This window comes from Amblyomma americanum, chromosome 1 (genome assembly GCF_052857255.1).
Source record: "Amblyomma americanum isolate KBUSLIRL-KWMA chromosome 1, ASM5285725v1, whole genome shotgun sequence".
NCBI lineage: Eukaryota > Metazoa > Arthropoda > Arachnida > Ixodida > Ixodidae > Amblyomma > Amblyomma americanum.
The window spans coordinates 144,960,422-144,978,534 of NC_135497.1; the positions used below are offsets into that span (position 1 = coordinate 144,960,422).

Sequence of the window (18,113 nt, forward strand, 5' to 3'; positions counted from 1 at the left end):
AGTTCTAGTGTCGCACCAGCATCCACCACTCAGTCAATCGGCCGGCTCTTCGTCGCTGCAACTGACGCATGGTTTGCTGCATCCGTTGAGCAGCCCTCCTTCGCAGAGCGGAAACCCAGCGCCTGAGGAAGCGTAGCTCCCTCATGCGGTGGCGTTGGCAGCTTCTCGCAGAACAGGACGATGTGCTCCGTTGTTTCAGACTGTAGTGTCGAAGCGCTTTCGATACGTAAGCGTTGGCATGGCACCCGCGCGTGCCTCAAACAACGGGCGGCTGCCAACACTGTTGTCGTAGAGGCTCTCGACGCAGATGTCCTGCTTGGCTGCCCGGTGCACTTCCAGCGTCGACTTCCCCTCCGTGGCCGCCCTCCACGCCTCTCGCTCCTGCGCACGCACTTGGGCCTCAACTGCCTTGGCCCATTTCCTTGCGCTGCCGGCTTGCACTTCATTGCTGAAGAAGCCGAACTTGCGACGAACGTACTGGAGCCGCTCCACCCACGTAATCCGCAGGCAGTTTTGGCTGACACAGTAGAAGACTCTGCGCGCCCACCTGTCTTTGTGCATCAGGCGCAGCCTTCCGTCGTAGGCTATTTTGCTTCTTGCCCCGCGAGCCTCGAAGGTAGACCAACCTAGGACTCCCTGCACCGCCTCGTTAGTCACCCGCCCATGGCACCACGGCGCCAGACGTCCCACCGCTCGTTGGCCACGTTCAAGACATTCCTTGTGGGTGATGTCAAGCAAATTACTGCGTTCGCAAATGACAGTGCGGGTACATGAACTGCATTCCACAGCTCGAGAACCGTAACAAAGCTATTGCAGCCCCATAGGCATCGCCTTCGCAATATGTTTCCCGCTCGCTGTGATGCTTGTTTCGAGTGCTCCTCATGTCTTGCTGCATATTCTGGCTACGTGCTGAACCTAACGCCGAGGTATCGGTATCCCGTTGCCATCTCGATGACGTCCCCGTTAGGTAAGTCGAGCAGCTGCTCGGCGTCCGACGGAGCTGAGAAACACAGCATGCACTGCTGACATCTTTGCGTTGAAGTTCAGTCCAAGTGGTGCCATGGCTTCAGCGCATACGTTGATGAGGGCCTGGAGCTCCGCATGTGTCTCTGCCATTAACACTACATCATCGGCAAAGACTAGGCCTGGCAAGATCCATCGGTCCTTCATACCACCGCTGATGTAGCTTAGCGTGAACCCCAACTGTGCATCCAAAAGCTTGCGCTCCACCCCTGCAGCGTACAACATATACAGAAGAGGGGACAACGGGCAGCCCTGCCCCAACCCCTTCTGTGCCACCACTGGCTCCGAGCTGACGCTGCACACTGTGCCCATGCCGCTACTGTGCAGCATGCATAAATGCGACGAAGCACGCCGATCCAAGTGGGCATTTCCAATGACTCGAGGCGCTGAATTTGAGGCTCATGTGGTACGCTGTCATATACGTCTTCACGACGTCCATAAAACAGCAGGCCACTCCACGAGCTTCCCTTCTTGCAATATCAATACATTGGGTGGACAAAATATTTTCTTCCAGCCGCCGGTCTCGACGAAAACCATTTTGGAGCTCCGTCAGATGCCCATTTTGCTCCGACCAGCCACTCATCCACACTTTTAACACCTGCGTAAACACTGTACATTACGCTTGTCACTGTCAGAGCTAGGCCGGTAGTCCCGCAGAAGGCCGCTGCCCGTGCACCCCTCTTGGTAGTCAGTGTCACTCTTGCACGGAGCCAGTCTGCTGGTATCAGTGCGCCTTCCAGAATGCCACCGAAGATACTCGCCATTTGTTTTCTTAACGGGGCTCCGAGGCACTTGACGAGGCCAGCAGGGATGCCGTCCAAACCGCAGGCTGTGCGCGCTCTGATTTTGCCAATGGTTCTGTCTATCGCTCCACTCGAAACCGTCCACTGTTTGTCGTCCAGAGGCCGTGAGGGTATTTCCACGCCTTCGAAGACGTATGACAAGACGTCAGTTGCGTATAGTTGCCTCATGTGGTCTGTCAGTACGCGGTGGAGATCGCCCGTCTTTCCTGTTTCTTCATCTCTAAGCGGGTCTGATGTTTTACCGTCCATAGACGCTACGTACGACCGCAGTCGTGGTCTAGTGGTCTGGGCGTACGCTTCGGCTGTGGGAGGTGATTGGTTCGAAACCCATCGCCGGACACCCAACGGTAAAAATGGGGACAAGCCACCCCCGGCCCGGTGCCCGGCTTCTTCAGGGGTGTGTGCTTGGAGGAGGCTCCGCAAACCCCGCTGCACCCTTTCGGGGGCAAACTAAGTTTCGAACACTCAGCCTGCAAAGGTTGTTCGTGTTTCACTGCAAAGTGGAGAGTTCGACTCAAAGCTCGTACGCTCTAACCAGCGTCAAGTTCAACACTGCTGTAAGCTCCATCTGAAGCGTCAACTTGTGTATCACTGCGGTCCTGGGGAAGGAAGTCCGGTTTTTCCGGCTGTACGACTTTGTGAGAAAAAAAAAATTATTTTTCTACATGTAGGGCCATCTAGCGGCTGCCACAATAACACAAATAGCTCAGGATATCCAGAAAAGACGGCGCTACACATACACACCAGCATTTGTTTTGGGGAATCATTTCTAGAGAAGAAAATAAATCAGTCTCTAAACTTTACGGACAACGGTTGTAGAAGGACGGCGTGGACTGAAGCGCTGCACTGACAACTTTTATTCCAGAAGAAACAGAACAAAGATCATGATCATTCATTTATATCACTGTGGGTTTTGCCGCGTTTCTTGTAGGCCGTTCTTCGCAACCTTCTTTTTTTTTCTGCCTTGGTGAATCATAGAAAATAGCTTTGCAGGATTTTCTGGCTATATAGGGCATCTCTCTCTCTTTTATCGGTGCACACAAATTTTTCCTACTTGTAACGCTGTTTCTGTCTTCTTGCTATATTCTGATCCGTTTTTCATATCAAAATTGTTTTGCCTAGCTTTTTACTTCTCGGGTCCGGACTGGAAACTGTATAAATATGTTTTTCCTGTTTATTCTGGAATGAAAGTTGTTAGTTCAGCGCTTCCGTCCACGTCATCTTTTTTCTACTTGCCCGTTGTCTTTCTGCGCTGGTTGATCAAAGATCATGGAAAACCAATTAGCCCAACAGCAAGTGTAGGGGCACGATTCATGCAGTCTCATTCATGCCTTCGTATACTCAATCGTTTTCTCAACATATTCCCATACCTCCTACTCCGACAAGAAGGTGCCACCCAAGATACTATACTCCGTAAAGCTTACAAGGTGATCCTACACCTTCCCCCTTGCACGCAAACCACTAAACTTCTCCAGCTTGGCCTCCACAATGCTACGCATGAACTCACAGAGGTTCACAGACAAGTACAATACACGCACTCCAATCAATCACCACTCTCCACCTTCCTGCCACATCTACCCCGGAATCCTCGGAAGAGGCAGCAATCGCTCTTGCCCATACACAAACTAATGCCCGGTACGTCCTTACGGACTCAAAATCTGCACTCTTAAATTTTGGACGAGGGCACTAGTCTTCCTCCGTGGACGAGGGCGATTCCATGAGACCGCTCTCCGCATCCTCAGCTCGCCCCCCTTAAACCCGCCCCGCCATGTGGAGGTTATCTGGATGCCAGCGCACTTTGGGAACCCCTGCAGCGAAGCTGCCAATGATCACGCCCGAGGTCTTATCAACGGGGTGGCGGCGGAATCGGAGTGGGAACTCTTCCCGAGAGCGCATGCACTCCTTCAGCGAGCTGACTCAGGCATATCGCGCCGAGCGCCAGCTATACCCCCCCCCCCCCCCCCCCCCCACCAATCCCTTGACCAAAAATATCACCAAATATTATGGCGTCGCCTTCGGACCTGCACTCTTCCCTGCCCGTATTTTCTCTCCCGCATCCATCCCGGCGCATACACCCCCTCCTGTACCCAGTGCACCAACCTCCACGCTACTATTACCCACATTCTCCTCGAATGCCCTGCGGACCCTCCCCAGCGGGGCCCGGAGCTCCTGAGCACTTGGGAGGAATGGGAGATCCTCGACGGACCCGGCCAGGCAGACGATCGCCACTGACCGGGCCGCCCACGAAATGGAACTCCATGAACTCGTGAACATAAAATGCAGTGGGGTCGTGCGGGGGCCCAGAGACCTACGTGTCCCAAATACCTTGGTAATTAAATTTATTTCCCTCTCTCTCTCTGTGTCAATCACAGATTGACTCGATGCCAGAAAAGGAGAGGCTTGAAGTTAATATAAATACAATCTCACGTAGTCATGGCATGTCTTTTGATTGTTGGCAGATTATGATTATGACAGCATTGTTTTTTAAGAATCTGATTCTGCCGAGCCATTCTGTGACAGGGAAGAGAGACCTCCTTGCTCCCACGGCTTTCCTGTGTCGAGTGTCCTGTTCGTATCATTCGATGCCGATCGAGTAGGCCCGGAACGAATCTCGGGGGGAGGGGGGGGGGGCAACGCTCGTATGCGGTGTCCCCCAGCCCTAAGCGAAGAGGGTCAGGACCCCCCCCCCCCCCCCTCGGGATTTACGCCACTCCTACACGAAAGTTCGGTTTTACGATGACTGTAGCCTCATCATCATTCCGATATAGTGCTCCAAATTTACGCTCGGAAGACAAGAACCAGACAATAACGTAGTGTATTACGTACCGCCGTCAGCACGCTTAACACGAACGCTAGGTTGCGCGTCCTGCACTGATATTGCAGACACTCAGCGCTGGGCGCTCAGGCCGAGACCATGCTGCATGGTGTGTTTGTGGCGGCTGGAGAAAGCTCGTGCCCTGCTTCCACCCTAGTACGGTCTCAGATCCAGCGGCCGACGCCCAGCTGCGCTAATGTCAATGGAAGACACTCGCTCGAGCGTTCGTGCTAAGCGTGCTTACGGTGGTAGATTCCCTGCATGCCTCTTCCTCGGTTTCTCTGAAATGAGAAGGTTCTCCAAACATCTGCAGATGTGGGGTTTTATTTAGGTTTTTCCCAATTTAACCACGGCTGAGACTATTCAAAACCGCCAGACCCCACCCTCTGATCTCGCGCGCTATCGAGCGCACGCCAACCACGGCGGACCTTGATCTCAGGAAGCAAAGGAATGACACTCTGGCTGATACAAACAGGCGTTTATTGCTGCAACAACAATAACGACAGCTAGCAACGAAATACGCTAAGGAATCGAGGTCGTCCTACTCACCAGCAAGGTTACGAGCGAATGTTCGCCCACGCTAGGGCAAGGGATATATACTTCGAAGGCCGGACGGGACAAGGTGCGGGAGAAGCTTCCTCCCCATCACGAGGCCTCGCTCCGCTGGCGGAGAGCAGAGCGCTGTGCCTGAACGCGCATACGCGCCGCGTTCCCCAGCCGCAGCCGAAGAGAATCATGATCTCCCTGCGCGCGCGCAGCAATCACGGCGTCTGTGGCGCTGCGACGCCGGCGCCCTCTTTTGTTAGTTAAGGTAACTAACCAGGGAGAGTCACGTGGCGCGCCCCTCTTCGAGGCGATGCTGTTGCTGCAGGGTGCATCGTGGGAGAGCAAACAAAGGGGACGGCGGGGCAGGTCCACACACTACCTATAGATAGGGTCCTTATGAAGTACGCGACCCTCCAGCACCCACATATTAAGAAATTATGCCCGGACCCAGTAGCGAATGGCAACTGGAAAAATGATTTTAAGTGCTCGGCAAACGGGCACTTCTGTGATATTCTAGTGTGCCTAGTTAGCCCCCGTGCAGTGCGCAGGGACTGAAGTCCTACCGACAGCTGAAAAGTATAGGATTTTGCTATGGAGGGGCATGTTGACAAGGGAGTTCTTTTTTATACCTCGCACCGATTACTGCACTCCAAATGCCCTACACAAAGTAACTGCAGAGACGTACGAAGTGCACGGGGGTGCTCGTGAGCGGAAACAGAGCAGCGTACGCACGAGCGCCGTGCTTGGCTGGTTGATTTGTCTCTCAAGTACGGACATTTATAGTTTGTCTCGTTTAGATTACGTTCTGCCTGATAAACATGTATCATTGCTAAAACGTATACCATCCAGGGTAAGTGCACTGCGGAAGAATAAATGCGATGCGCATCAGTATAGAACGAACCAGCTGTACGCAAAACAGGGGTTTAATTAAGTGCGTTTTGTAGAACGTTGCATAATATGCATGCAGAGCGTACTAATATTTAAAAGCTCACTTAAATTACGCAAACGAAACCGCTTTCCGACTCGGACACAACAGCGCTTGATCGCGTGTGGGAATGTTGCGCCGTCTCGTGACAGATGCTAGCTTATATAAAACGATCTGCCGCACTGAAATAAACTACAAATGCCTATCCAGAAGTACTTCCAGGGGCCATATGCCATCCGGGCCTTTGAGCACTCGATCAGTCATGATGGTATATGGGAGTTTAGCGTCCCAAAGCGACTCAGGCTATGAGAGACGCCGCAGTGAAGGGCTCCGGAAATTTCGACCACCTGGGGTTCTTAACGGGCACTGACATCAGAATCAGTCTTTATTTGTTAATATATTAAATACGTACCGCATATCATACAGAAGGAGGTCCCGAAGTCAAAGACTGTAATGGGACCTCCTAATCGAACACAGCGTGTAAAACATTTAACAGCTGCGACAGATCAGATGAATATGAGAAATTGAATATATACATATGGAGTACAACTTAAAGCAGACACATAGGAGAGAAGTGAACACTATTAAAAGCTATTACAAAAGACCGCCGGAACATATTGAATTATATATCATACTGAATTATAACGAAGATTAGGAGGCAGTGCAAAATACATGTAAGAAAATAAAAGGAAACGAATTAATCACAATGAGGGCTCTTAGCTAAGAATTGCTCGTTTAAAGTGTGCTTTAAAGATGAAGATTCAATAAGCATTCTTTAGTTCTTATGGTACGGTGTTCCAGACAGCAACTTATGAGAAATGAATTGTCTGTTTCCCGTAATTGGTGCGTACTTTCAGCAGGACAATATTGTTAGTGAGTGGAAAACGGGTTATGTTGTCGTTTACAAGATAACACTGGTATGAGCGGGAGAGAGATTATATTGTTTACAAGTTTGTACATGAGAATGCCAAGAGAGTATCTAACAAGCTGTGATACGGAGAGGATGTTATGATCCTGAAGAATAAATGCTGCATCGATGTAATAAGAACTATAGGTATCGCACAGTATACGGGCCTCTAGAATTTCGCCTCCATCGAAATTCAACCGTCGCAGCCGAGCGCCATAACCACTGAGCCACCGTGGCGGCGATCGGTTTTGATTTCAGTACGATTCGTTCAGGATGATAATACAGCGAACTAAATGTTTGCTGCTTCACCAAAAAATACATTGGCGCAGGAGCAACTGAACGCCGCTGATCCTGACCGCGCTTCACGTCCGTCACTTTGCTCTTCGTACGGCTCCAAGACCAGGGACTCCGGAACTTTTTTTTGAGGGGGGGGGCAAGGCTTCGAGCTTATTTTGTTATTTATTTATTTAATGCTCATTTACATAATAAATTTCATTTATTGTTATTTTATTTTTTAATGTTCAAAGGTTGATGTAAATTGTCACGTTGGGGTGATGACACTCTAGCAGTGAGGAACACAACGAAAAGGCTTCCAAAAGAAACTGTTTCAGGGGCCGGCTGACTCGCGCCCGCTAAGAACTGAATGACTCGGCGGAGGCGATAGCTACAAGCACGCTCGGCGGTCATCGAACGCAGTGCCTACAGTTCTTGGCCGCGCTCAAATTAAAGATGGCAAGGACTCTTCGATATGAAGAACCAACAGCAACTCAACAATCTGGAAAAAATCTGGAAGCATTTGCACGTGGCCACGATCAATGGAGATAAGTCTGGTTGCGTCTAGCATTACAAAACAAAATGACAAAGCCGCGTGCCGGCGGTTTTGAGTGCGAACAAACAAACGGGCCAAATATATTCACGGCAATACAAAACAAATTGAAATGGGAGCTTTATGCACGAGGAGTGATCAGTAGCATTAAAAAGTTTGTGCATGGTTTGCTTAAATTCTGCTAATCATGATCATGTACAAGGGTCGGACAGTCTGGTTCTGTTGGGACATGACTGGTTTAGGTTACTCCTATACGAAATGCTTTACAACTGGCTACAAAGCCAAGTAGCTCAGCCTCACTGTACTTTGCATTAAATGACTTCCAGAACTGAAGTGTTTCAATTGTCAGAAATCTGATCGAAGTGCAAGCAATTGGAGACAGGGGGGGGGGGCGACCTGCTTAAACTACGACTAAGGGGCCGCAAGGGAGTCAATGGATTCAAGCTCACGGCAAAATGCACAAAGGGGAGAGAGCGCCAAACCCGACCTGTGTAAAAAAAAAAAATTTAGAGGAGGTACACGGCACCACAGCCTCGTCAGAGATACTTCAAGCTGTCGAGATCGACAAACTTGCCTGTTCCAAGAATATCTGAGGTGCTGATAATTCGCCGATGTTACAGGTGTTGTGTCTTGCGTGCTTAAAAATGCACGTCGCCGAAATCTAGATGCTGTAATATAGGCTGTAGCCGGGATGATAGGCAACATGGGGCCGCTGAGGGAAGCCTTTGCGAGATTGTCAACAATCTCATTTACTGTCACACTGCTGTTACCGGGAACCCATACTAAATGAACAAGACTCAAATGTGGAGGAAGCAGGGACAAGAATGTGTTGAAAATGGGACCGTCAACATGCGCGGCGAGGGACGAACACAGAGATAAAGAATCGGTAATTACTGCCACTGCGGTAATAGAAGGGTCTAGCTTGAGTAGAGCAAGTACTACTGCGAGAAACTCTGCTTGAAAAATAGGGGTGAAATCTGGAAGCCGCAGTGAAAAAGACCAGTCTAAATGCAAACAGAATATTCCCACACTTGCCTTTTCATTGCACTGCGTCGGCTGCTATTGCAATTTTTGTAGGTAGGGTCCTTAGATGATCTTCTAGTAGACGATTTAGAATACAGGGTGGCAAAATTTTTGCATTTTTGGGGAAAATATCGTCGAAAACAATGTGGACATCGGGCCCTCTGCATAGCACAGGAAGGATGTCATAAATTTTCACATATAAAGGCTCAAGTAATCTTTGCACAAACACTACCTGTGGGGCATGAAAACGAGACCAGAGGGCACAGAAAAAGGAGGTCAGCTGGCAACAGAAAATGCTTTGTGAACTTTGGAAATGAGATTCGTAGATTCTTAGGTAAGTCTGCACAGTTAAAAATTGAAGTCGAGATAAGAGAAAGGGAATGCGGGTTTCAAGATACAGCACATTGGTAGCCACAAATTTTCGGAGGCCGAGGCACATCCTAAATGCTTCCCTCTCCAAAATGACGAGAGGACGAGGTTTGTATGTAGTCGAGCCTGAAAACAACACAGATACAAATTCCAAAATTGGCCTGACATTCATTTTGTAAATCATTAATAGCGCATCTCTTCGCATGCCGTACCGGTGACTACACAGTCTACGCAACATTCCCACGGCCCGAGCCCCCTTCACCGCGACATGGTCAATGTGGGGTCGCCAGGTGGGTTTCTCGTCATAAATGACCCTTAGGTATTTTAGGGATTGAACCTCCGGTATTGGTTGTAAGCGGCAAGTAAGAGAGACGACTACAGGATTCTGTAGAGGGAAAACAAGGATGGCGCACTTGCTAACATTTAAATTCAGGTGTAAGCTGCTCAGCCAATGCTCAAGTGTACTCAGATATGACTGCAACAGACCATGTAGGGAATGTATATCAGGCGCAGCCGCATAAAACGCAATGTCATCCGCATAGACGTAAGTGCGTACACGTCGATGGAGAGGAACTGAGCTCAACATAATATTAAAGAGCACAGGAGAAACAACAGCTCCTTGCGGTACACCTCTCGTTTGTTTGTACCTCTCTGAATGAACACCATTATCGACGCAAAAGAATTCCCTATTATAAATAAATGCAGATATCCAAGCAACTATACAACCTGGAAACTGAAGATACTGTACCTTATGTATTAGGATGGAGTGTTCTACACTGTCGTAAGCTTCGGCGACGTCTAACGTAACCAAAGCCGCGACCTGGCGTTGACGACGAGCAAGGAGAATTCTGCTCTCAAGATCAGCATGTGCATTCCATATCGAACACCGTGGCCGGAAACCGAGTTGACACGGGCTGAGTATATTTTTGCTTTCCACGAAGGCTGACACCCGAATTAGTAACACCCTTTCTATTAACTTTACCACGTTTGATGTTAAAGAAACTGGCCTAATATTATACGATTCATAGCCTCCACTCTGATTTTTAAGTAAGGGGATCACCTTGGCCGGCTTCCACTCAAGAGGTATTCAAGCGTGTTTGATAGAGTGGTTTATGAGGGGCAATAAGGAGTCGGGAGACTCCTCATAGAGAATCTTGAGCACCTTTGTAGTGACACCATCAGGGCCAGGAGCAGCCACTGGTAATCTCTGTACAACCTGGGAAAACTGCGATAGATTAACTTCTGAGGCATTATTATTTGGCACCACTGACACAAACAACATTGGTCGCAAGCAGTAGAGACGTAAACCGCTTTTGCAGGCTCGTGGCAATTAATTCAACCGCCTGGATAGCTTCTTTAGGTGACATAACTAACGACTGTAAATTACTAGAGGACGTAAGCAGTTTTCTAGACTGTAGAAAGCCGAATAGTGCACGTCGGTTGCCTGACTTTGAAAGATAATCGAAATGTTCTGAGTCATATTTCTCCTTCGCACGAGAAACTGTGCGTTTAAAGGTGGCTGCAATAAATTTATAATCACTCAAGTTATTTGGGCATTGGTTATGAAGAAGATTTTTCCATGCTGCCTTCCTCCGCGTGTAATCTCTTGTACAGTCCGCAATCCACCAGGTAGAAGAATTCCCTTTTGTTGGCCGCACCAGAAACTCCGACTTTTTACGGCAATCTTCTATAGCCAGACATATGCTTGTTGACTGGTGGGCCTCGGCGATGTTAGCCACTGCCGCAAGGGCAGAGAGCAACGCCGTATGAAATCTGTCATAATTTATATGTGGCTGTAACTGAGAACACGCAGGAGTTACACGACATACGATATCAAAATGAATAGGTATATGGTCACTTGAGGTGCCGCAATCAACAGTCGACCAATTCATTACGCCAATGCCACGACAAGTGAACACGAGATCTAAAACAGATTGAGTCTGTGTGCGAAGGCAAGTGGCCGATCCTGAATTTAAGCACATAAGGTTGTGATCAGAAACCCAGTCCCAAAGGCGCTTGCCGCATAGATTAGTACTAAAGCCCCACGACACATGGTGAGAATTGAAATCGGCGGCCACGAGAACTGGGTTTTTACAGTAAGCGAGTAACAAGTCCAGAGGTCTAATATCCTGGACTCCAGAGGGGAAATAACGATTTGCTATGGAAAATGGAGAGCACCCAGGAAGTACAAAGTCTAGTTCCAAAATCTCACAGTCAGGAGACATTTGTTGAAAAGATACCATAGCCCTGTGGCAAAATTTTGAAGAGACTAAAGTTAGTAAACCCCCTCCTCTTGACTGGCGATCTAGGCGAAATGAACGGTAATTTTTGAAATGCAAATATTTGTCGGTTGAAAGCCACGTTTCTTACAGAATTATGACATTAAGCTGGGTAGAAATGCAGTGTAAATATGTAGAAGCTGAAAGAATAGAGCGACAGTTCCACTGTAGAACTCGCAACGACGCTATGGTTGAGAAAGCTTAGCAGCAGCAACTGCCTGCCCCAAAATAGTATCCTTGGGCTTGGTGCCAAGCTGTTGATTCTTTGATTTGGGCTGGGTACGCGGAGAAGAGTACGAATAAGACGTGGGGGACCCGATGCGCTTGAGAACCCGCGCATCAGGCTCCATCATCTTGGAATCATAGATGATACCATCATCACTCGATGTACCCGAGGTAAGTACCGCGGAAGGGGCTGTAGTACGTTCGTGGGGCTGAGATGCTTCAGGAATTGTAGACCGGGTAAGAGTAGAGGGAATTGCTGCAGAGAGAGGGGCCAAACCGGCCTGCACAGCATGTGTAAGCTGAGTCGCTAGAACGTTTGTAAGGCACTCCGATACACTTGCGACAATCCTTTCTGCCATTTTAGACATTGAAGCCTCCACAGCAGCCGCAATTGCCTGAGACAGCATCGAGTCTAACATGACTCCTTGACGAGCGGTCACACCTGCATAACCGTGGGCACGTTCTTTCAACTGTGTAATAGCGTCACGGCGCGAACAGCGTTTTCTGTCAATTATCTCTAGAATTTGGATTTCCTGCGCTCGGGAGGGACAATTTGAGTAGTTTGCAGAGTGGGCCCCACCGCAAAGGCACCACTTCTCGTTCTGCTCAGTGCAGGTGCTCGTTGCATGACCATCCCCACAGTTGCAACACCGCAAGTTGGATTTGCAACCGCCAGCGCTATGGCCATAACGCCAGCAGTTGTTGCACTGCACAGGCCTAGATGACAAAGTGTCTACCCGAAAAATTAGATGCCATGCCTTGATTTCAGAAGGGCAGGAAGTTCCGACAAAGGTGGCAATCATAGATTCGGTAGGCACCCGCATGTTGTTCACATCCCGGCTACAGCGGTGCACAGCAACAACACCTGCAGCAGACAGAAGCTCAAGAGTCTCTGCTGGAGACAGGGAAGAGTCCACGCCTCGAACGATACCTTTCGTGCAAGCCAGATGTGAAGGGATAAATGAACTTACCTGAAGCGAGGCAAAAGATGAGGCCTTTAGTAACTCTCTGACACAGTCGAGGTCTGGCGATCTACACAGAATCCCGCCGCGTCCAAACTGGCGTACCTCTGAGATTGACTCATAATGAGAAGTGGCTGATTGGAGAGCAGCCCGAACAGCTCCAGGGTTGGTCATCTTGATTGCACCGCCATCCTGAGGCACCAGCACAACAGGGATACTGCCGACGCCGCTGCGCAAAAAAGTTTCCAAAGGCAGGAGATCAGGGGATAGAGAAGCCGACCAGGGGGAGCTCCCCCGGCCGGGAGACTGGGTAGACATAGCCCGGGCTCACTGCCTTACCGCGTGCTTAAGGCCCAGAAAACGAGAAGCCACCCGAAACTTAGCCGATCGTTCCGAGCAGAGCGGAGCAGGTTCGAATGTTTTTGTTGCCAGAACAGAACCACCGCCGTGGCAGCGTTCTTCTTCTTATTTTTATTGCGAAGCAATACTACTTTAGGTCGCACTTCAGCCCGTTCCGTGGCGAGGCGGTGGTAGGCACCATTGACCTTTAGCGTGACCTCGCTGCTTGACGTCACACCACGTGACCTAGAGTGACGTCACACCAGCTGTGTAAAAACGGGGCCCCATCTCACGCAGTCGCGAGGCGAGGCGGTAGCCACGAACGGCGGCCTAACTCCCGCTCCTCTCACCAGGGGTGCTACGGTCGGTGTGACGTCACACCAGCTGTGTAAAAACGGGGCCCCATCTCACGCCGTCGCGAGGCGAGGCGGTAGCCACCAACGGCGGCCTAACTCCCGCTCTTCTCACCAGGGGCGCTACGGTCAGAGTGACGTCACACCAGCTGTATAAAACAGCTCCGCTCCTCTCGCCAAGGCAGTCATACAGCCAGATGTTACGATGGTGCCTACGAACAAGGCAGCTCGGCAGAATGCAAAGAGGAAGCATCAGCGAGCTACGGAGACGGAAGAACGACTTTCTAAGCGGCGTGCCCAGTATGCAGCTCGGCGACAACGTGCAACCTCCTCTGTGGAAACAGCAGAAGCAAAGGAAGAAATTATGCCCGACAGTGAGTCTCCTTCTACTAGTTCAGAACGCGACTAAACGGCAGAGGCGTGTCCAAGAAACCCCGGAACAGCGGCTCGAGAAGGAACGTGCGTTTCGAGAGAAGGAAAACGAAAAGCGAAGAAAACAGCGTGCACAAGAAACACCCCAGCAGAGACAAGAGCGTTCGAAGAAAAGACAGGAGAAATCTCTCACCAAGGCTGGCCCGACTCAACCCGAAGGACACATTGCAGTAGAACGACGTGAAGAACATGCGAGAAGAGTAAAGGAGTTTGAGACGGCAACGCGTGAATTCAACAGACGCTTTACTAACAACCCGTTCGGCTATGCGTGTACAGTGTGTGACCGGTTGTGGCCATCTACAACGTGGCCGAAACATACAAGTTACCGCTAATGCATCGTGAAGACGACGAGGAGACGTACAACAAACTGTATCGCATTTTGGACGGGGACAATAACCCCAACATTTATTACGGCGTAACGCTACCGTACTTTAACGAACGCTACTGCAAGCACCGAGTGGGCATATCTTACGACGCGGAGAAAATGGAGTGTTACCGCACCGTCCACCAATCGATACTGGAAGATTTTGTAATGGGCACGCTGGTGAGGGAAATGTTGGTCGGCATACACGTATTCGACGGATGACTTCCTCTTAGATGATTCACTGTAAGCCGTAACACTAGCATAACCCAAGACTACCACCAGCCATACTACCAGCTGATCCGAGAATAACACACTATTGCTTCGCAATCACCAGGTTTAACCAAGCTAAGCCACGGCCGTTTTTTTGTTGTTTTGTTGTTCTTGTTCCTCTTATTCTTGTTCTTCTTCTTCTTAGTAAGCATGGCAGCGTTCCTGGGCCAGCTTTTTCCTCCCTCTCGCTTGTCCTCGTCTTCTTCTGTGCTTAAATTTTCTTCAAAATAATGAGAAACCAGCTAGCCCAAGAAGCAGCCTTGTTGAATGCCACATGCTTGATGTGAGCCAATTAAATCCAGCGCCGCAAGCTGCAAGCGGGAAGAAAGGATTTTTGCAAATATTATATAGTCTCTGATTTGTGCTTTTCGGAATGAGTATGGTATGGCCAGCATAAAAAAATTGGAGGTAAAAAGCCAACTTTGTAGGCAACTCTGAAGACTTCCAAAACAAGACAGGCGCCAAGCAAGGCGAAAACATTTTAATTCGCCACTCAAGCCATCCGGGGCCAGGAGACGTCTTCCCTTGCAGCATGGAAATAGCGGCGAAGGGTCGTTGGTTCAAACGTGTTAGAGAAGTGAACGCACTGTGGTGTGTACAACGGTAAAATGTGTTGAGGATACGTGCTGATGTTAGAGAACGTTGGCTTGGAAAAAAAAAAGTTGCCGCTGTCATTCAAGGGTAACGTGATAAGTGCCACGTGACAACGATGACTTGCAAAAAAATTGCTGACGTTCAAACGCAAATGCATTCGCATTTCTCCAATGCTCCACACTGCAGTGTTCTCCATTTTTTTTAATTAGTTACCTTTAGCTGCGACATCCGGTATGGTAAAATATGCACAAGTCAAGCACGAATATATCGAATCCGGATATTTCGAATCATTGGATATGTAGAACACGCAAATTATTCCACCTTAAAAATTCTACGTATAAGTTAAGGAAAGTCGAGTAGTATATCGAACTCCATTTATTGCGGTCATTCAATAAATAAAATCACGCTCCGCGCACCTGCAAGTCGCGCTTCTAACGGCACTCCCGCGATCACTTTTCGTGCGTGGAGACAGGTCGGCTACGCTGGCTTGGACACCTGCTGGCAACGCTAGCGCTGTGAAGCCGCGTGGCGGGTTGAGCGTAGGGGTGTGCTTAATGGCTGCCTTTAGTCTCTAAATAATAATTGGTATTTGAGGAAAGGAAATGGCGCAGTAACTGTCTTACTTCTGAGTGGACACCTCAACTTCGCCGTGAAGGAAAGGAGGAAGATGGGAGTGAAAGAAGGAGAGAAAGGAAGCAAGAGGTGTGGTAGTGGAGGTCTCCGGAATATTTTCGATCACCTGGGGGATCTTAACGTGCACTGACATCGCACAGCACACGGGCGCCTTTGCGTTTCGCCGCCATCGAAACGCAGCCCCATGGCCGAGTTCTAACCCGGAACTCCGGCTCTGTAGGCTGAGCGCCCTAACCACTGAGCCACCGCGGCGGATGGATCCGGCAGCATGTGGTTTTTTCTTCTGCTTTCTAATTATCAGTCTTTATGCGATAAAATAATGGCGCTATTAATCGCCCATTGATCAAGCTCGCAAAGAAAAAAAATCCGGTATGCTCCTTGGTTTCGCTCACTATTAGCTTCCTGTTGTGTGTGTGCGTGTGCGTGTGCGTGTGTGTGTGTGTGTGTGTGTGTGTGTGTGTGTGTGTGTGTGTGTGTGTGTGTGTGTGTGTGTGTGTGTGTGTGTGTGTGTGCGCGCGCGCGCGTGTGTGCGTGTGTGTGTGTACACGGTGCTTCAGGGAAAACCCCCACTAATTTAAAAAAAGGGCTTTTGAGGTAAACAAACGCAGAGGATGTGAAAATGACAGCATGAATTTATTCCTAAACAATATGTATTATATTCATGTGGATGCTTACCATTTACTGTGATAACGATTGTCCATTATTAATGTTTATTTTCGGTTACTGCTTGCATTTTTGGCGTGCTCATTGTGCTCTGTTATCTTACGCATTGTGTACAGTGTGTAGCAATGTTTTGTGGCGCATTATGTCGCCAATTCTGCTGTGATTTTCATCCCTTGCTAAAGGGAGTAGCCGGAGCTGCTGTCCATGTAAATATGTACGTAAATAAATAAAATATCCATGCAAATAAAACAAAATTAACCGGAATGGGCCTAGTCTTGTAGGCGTGGTGTTATAGATCTTGAAATTGTTCTCTGCGGGGTTACTGAACGCGGCAATCGAACGCTGTTCGAGAGGTGAGTTGCTACGCCAGGGTGGGAGTTACAGAAGTGGGGCGAACATTACGGATTTGCCGGCGACAATTTTGAGTCTGATCACCAAAACCTTTGGCGTCAGTATTCTGTAGTTGCCACTTCAAATCGAAACTACTTGAGCTGCGAGGCTGTTGTTTGTGGAATCATGGACCCAAATGGTCAGGAGAGCTCTAACTATGAACTGTGATATAATGGAGGACTACGCTTGCTTATTAGAAAAAAAAAGCACAGAAAAGCCACAACACCAAGAAAGGCCCTGCATGCGTCGGCACTGAAAAACTACGAGCTATGTATCAGATGGCTTGCAGAATCTGTGGCGAGAAAGCGGCTCTCTTTTTGCGAGGCACAAGAATTAGCAAAATAATTAATATTTTTTTTTTGGGGGGGGGGGGGCAAAATAATTCGCATTGGCAAAAAAACGAAAAGGAGTGGCGTCACAAAAGCGAACTATTTTATTACGTCCTTCGCCTGTGTTTTCTATCCGGAAACGTAAGTTAAAGTACCACCGATTGGATATGAGCTGAGTATTGAGGATGTAGAAGATGTAACCATTGATAAAATTAGTATTGAAGCTCTTCTTGAACAATTAGCCGCCATCAAAGCGAGGAGGCCGGACGGATTGCTAGCGTACCGTTTATTAGACGTTTATAGCATGCCGGAGACGTACAGGTGCGGACAAAAGTAAACGGAGCACGCTGTCGCTTTTTAACATTTTTCACGCGTTTCCTAATTGAAACTGTAAACCGCGGTATGTGCAGTAAATAGAGAGAGACGGGCTAGTTGGTGACTATTAGTAGAGTGCATCTTGAAACCACGCAAAAAATACAAGGGACGAGGAAGAAACCAACAGGACAGAGCGTGGAACTTCAGCTGGTTTATTACAACAGTGCGTCACATTTATACAATCATCGTAATCTATGTGCAGGCTGACAGTGTATGTGCAATCATCGTAATTTATGTGCAGGCTTATAGTGTACGCTAAATCGCTTTCTCGTGAACAAATAATGTTTCTTCATGTCCAGTAGGAAAGGCGGGATCACAATCAGGACGGAATAGTGTGCTCCTTTTACTTATGTCCGCCCGTGTTCAAGCGGGGGCGTACGCTGCGCACGCGCAGTGGCCCTGCCAGACCTCAACAATGCTACTGCGCATGCGCAAGAGGGGTACGGTAAACCGGGCTTATACGTCTCTGGTATGCTAAAAACGTCTATTATTTAGTTCCTGTAGGAACTGCATCAATTTGGGCTGCCAGTATTAGTCTGCACTTATAAGCCCATAGTCAACAAGTATTACATCCAAATCGTTAAAACCCATATCGTACACTAATGTCATGATGAGGCACACTGATAAGCAATAACTTAATCCAAATAAGCAAATAAGATTTCCCTGGT

At 48.8% G+C, this 18,113-nt stretch overlaps 1 protein-coding gene across 1 annotated transcript; it reads right to left on the reverse strand.

Moving 5' to 3' along the window:
* Window positions 1-195: 195 nt before the first annotated feature.
* Window positions 196-13,021, reverse strand: LOC144114149 (uncharacterized). Its single transcript, XM_077647701.1, has 3 exons — window positions 12,019-13,021; window positions 1,028-1,232; window positions 196-742 (listed from the first exon to the last, which is right to left on the reverse strand). Exons 1-3 carry the CDS (start codon window positions 13,019-13,021, stop codon window positions 196-198), a joined length of 1,755 nt encoding a protein of 584 aa, XP_077503827.1.
* Between the last annotated feature and the right edge of the window lie 5,092 nt (window positions 13,022-18,113).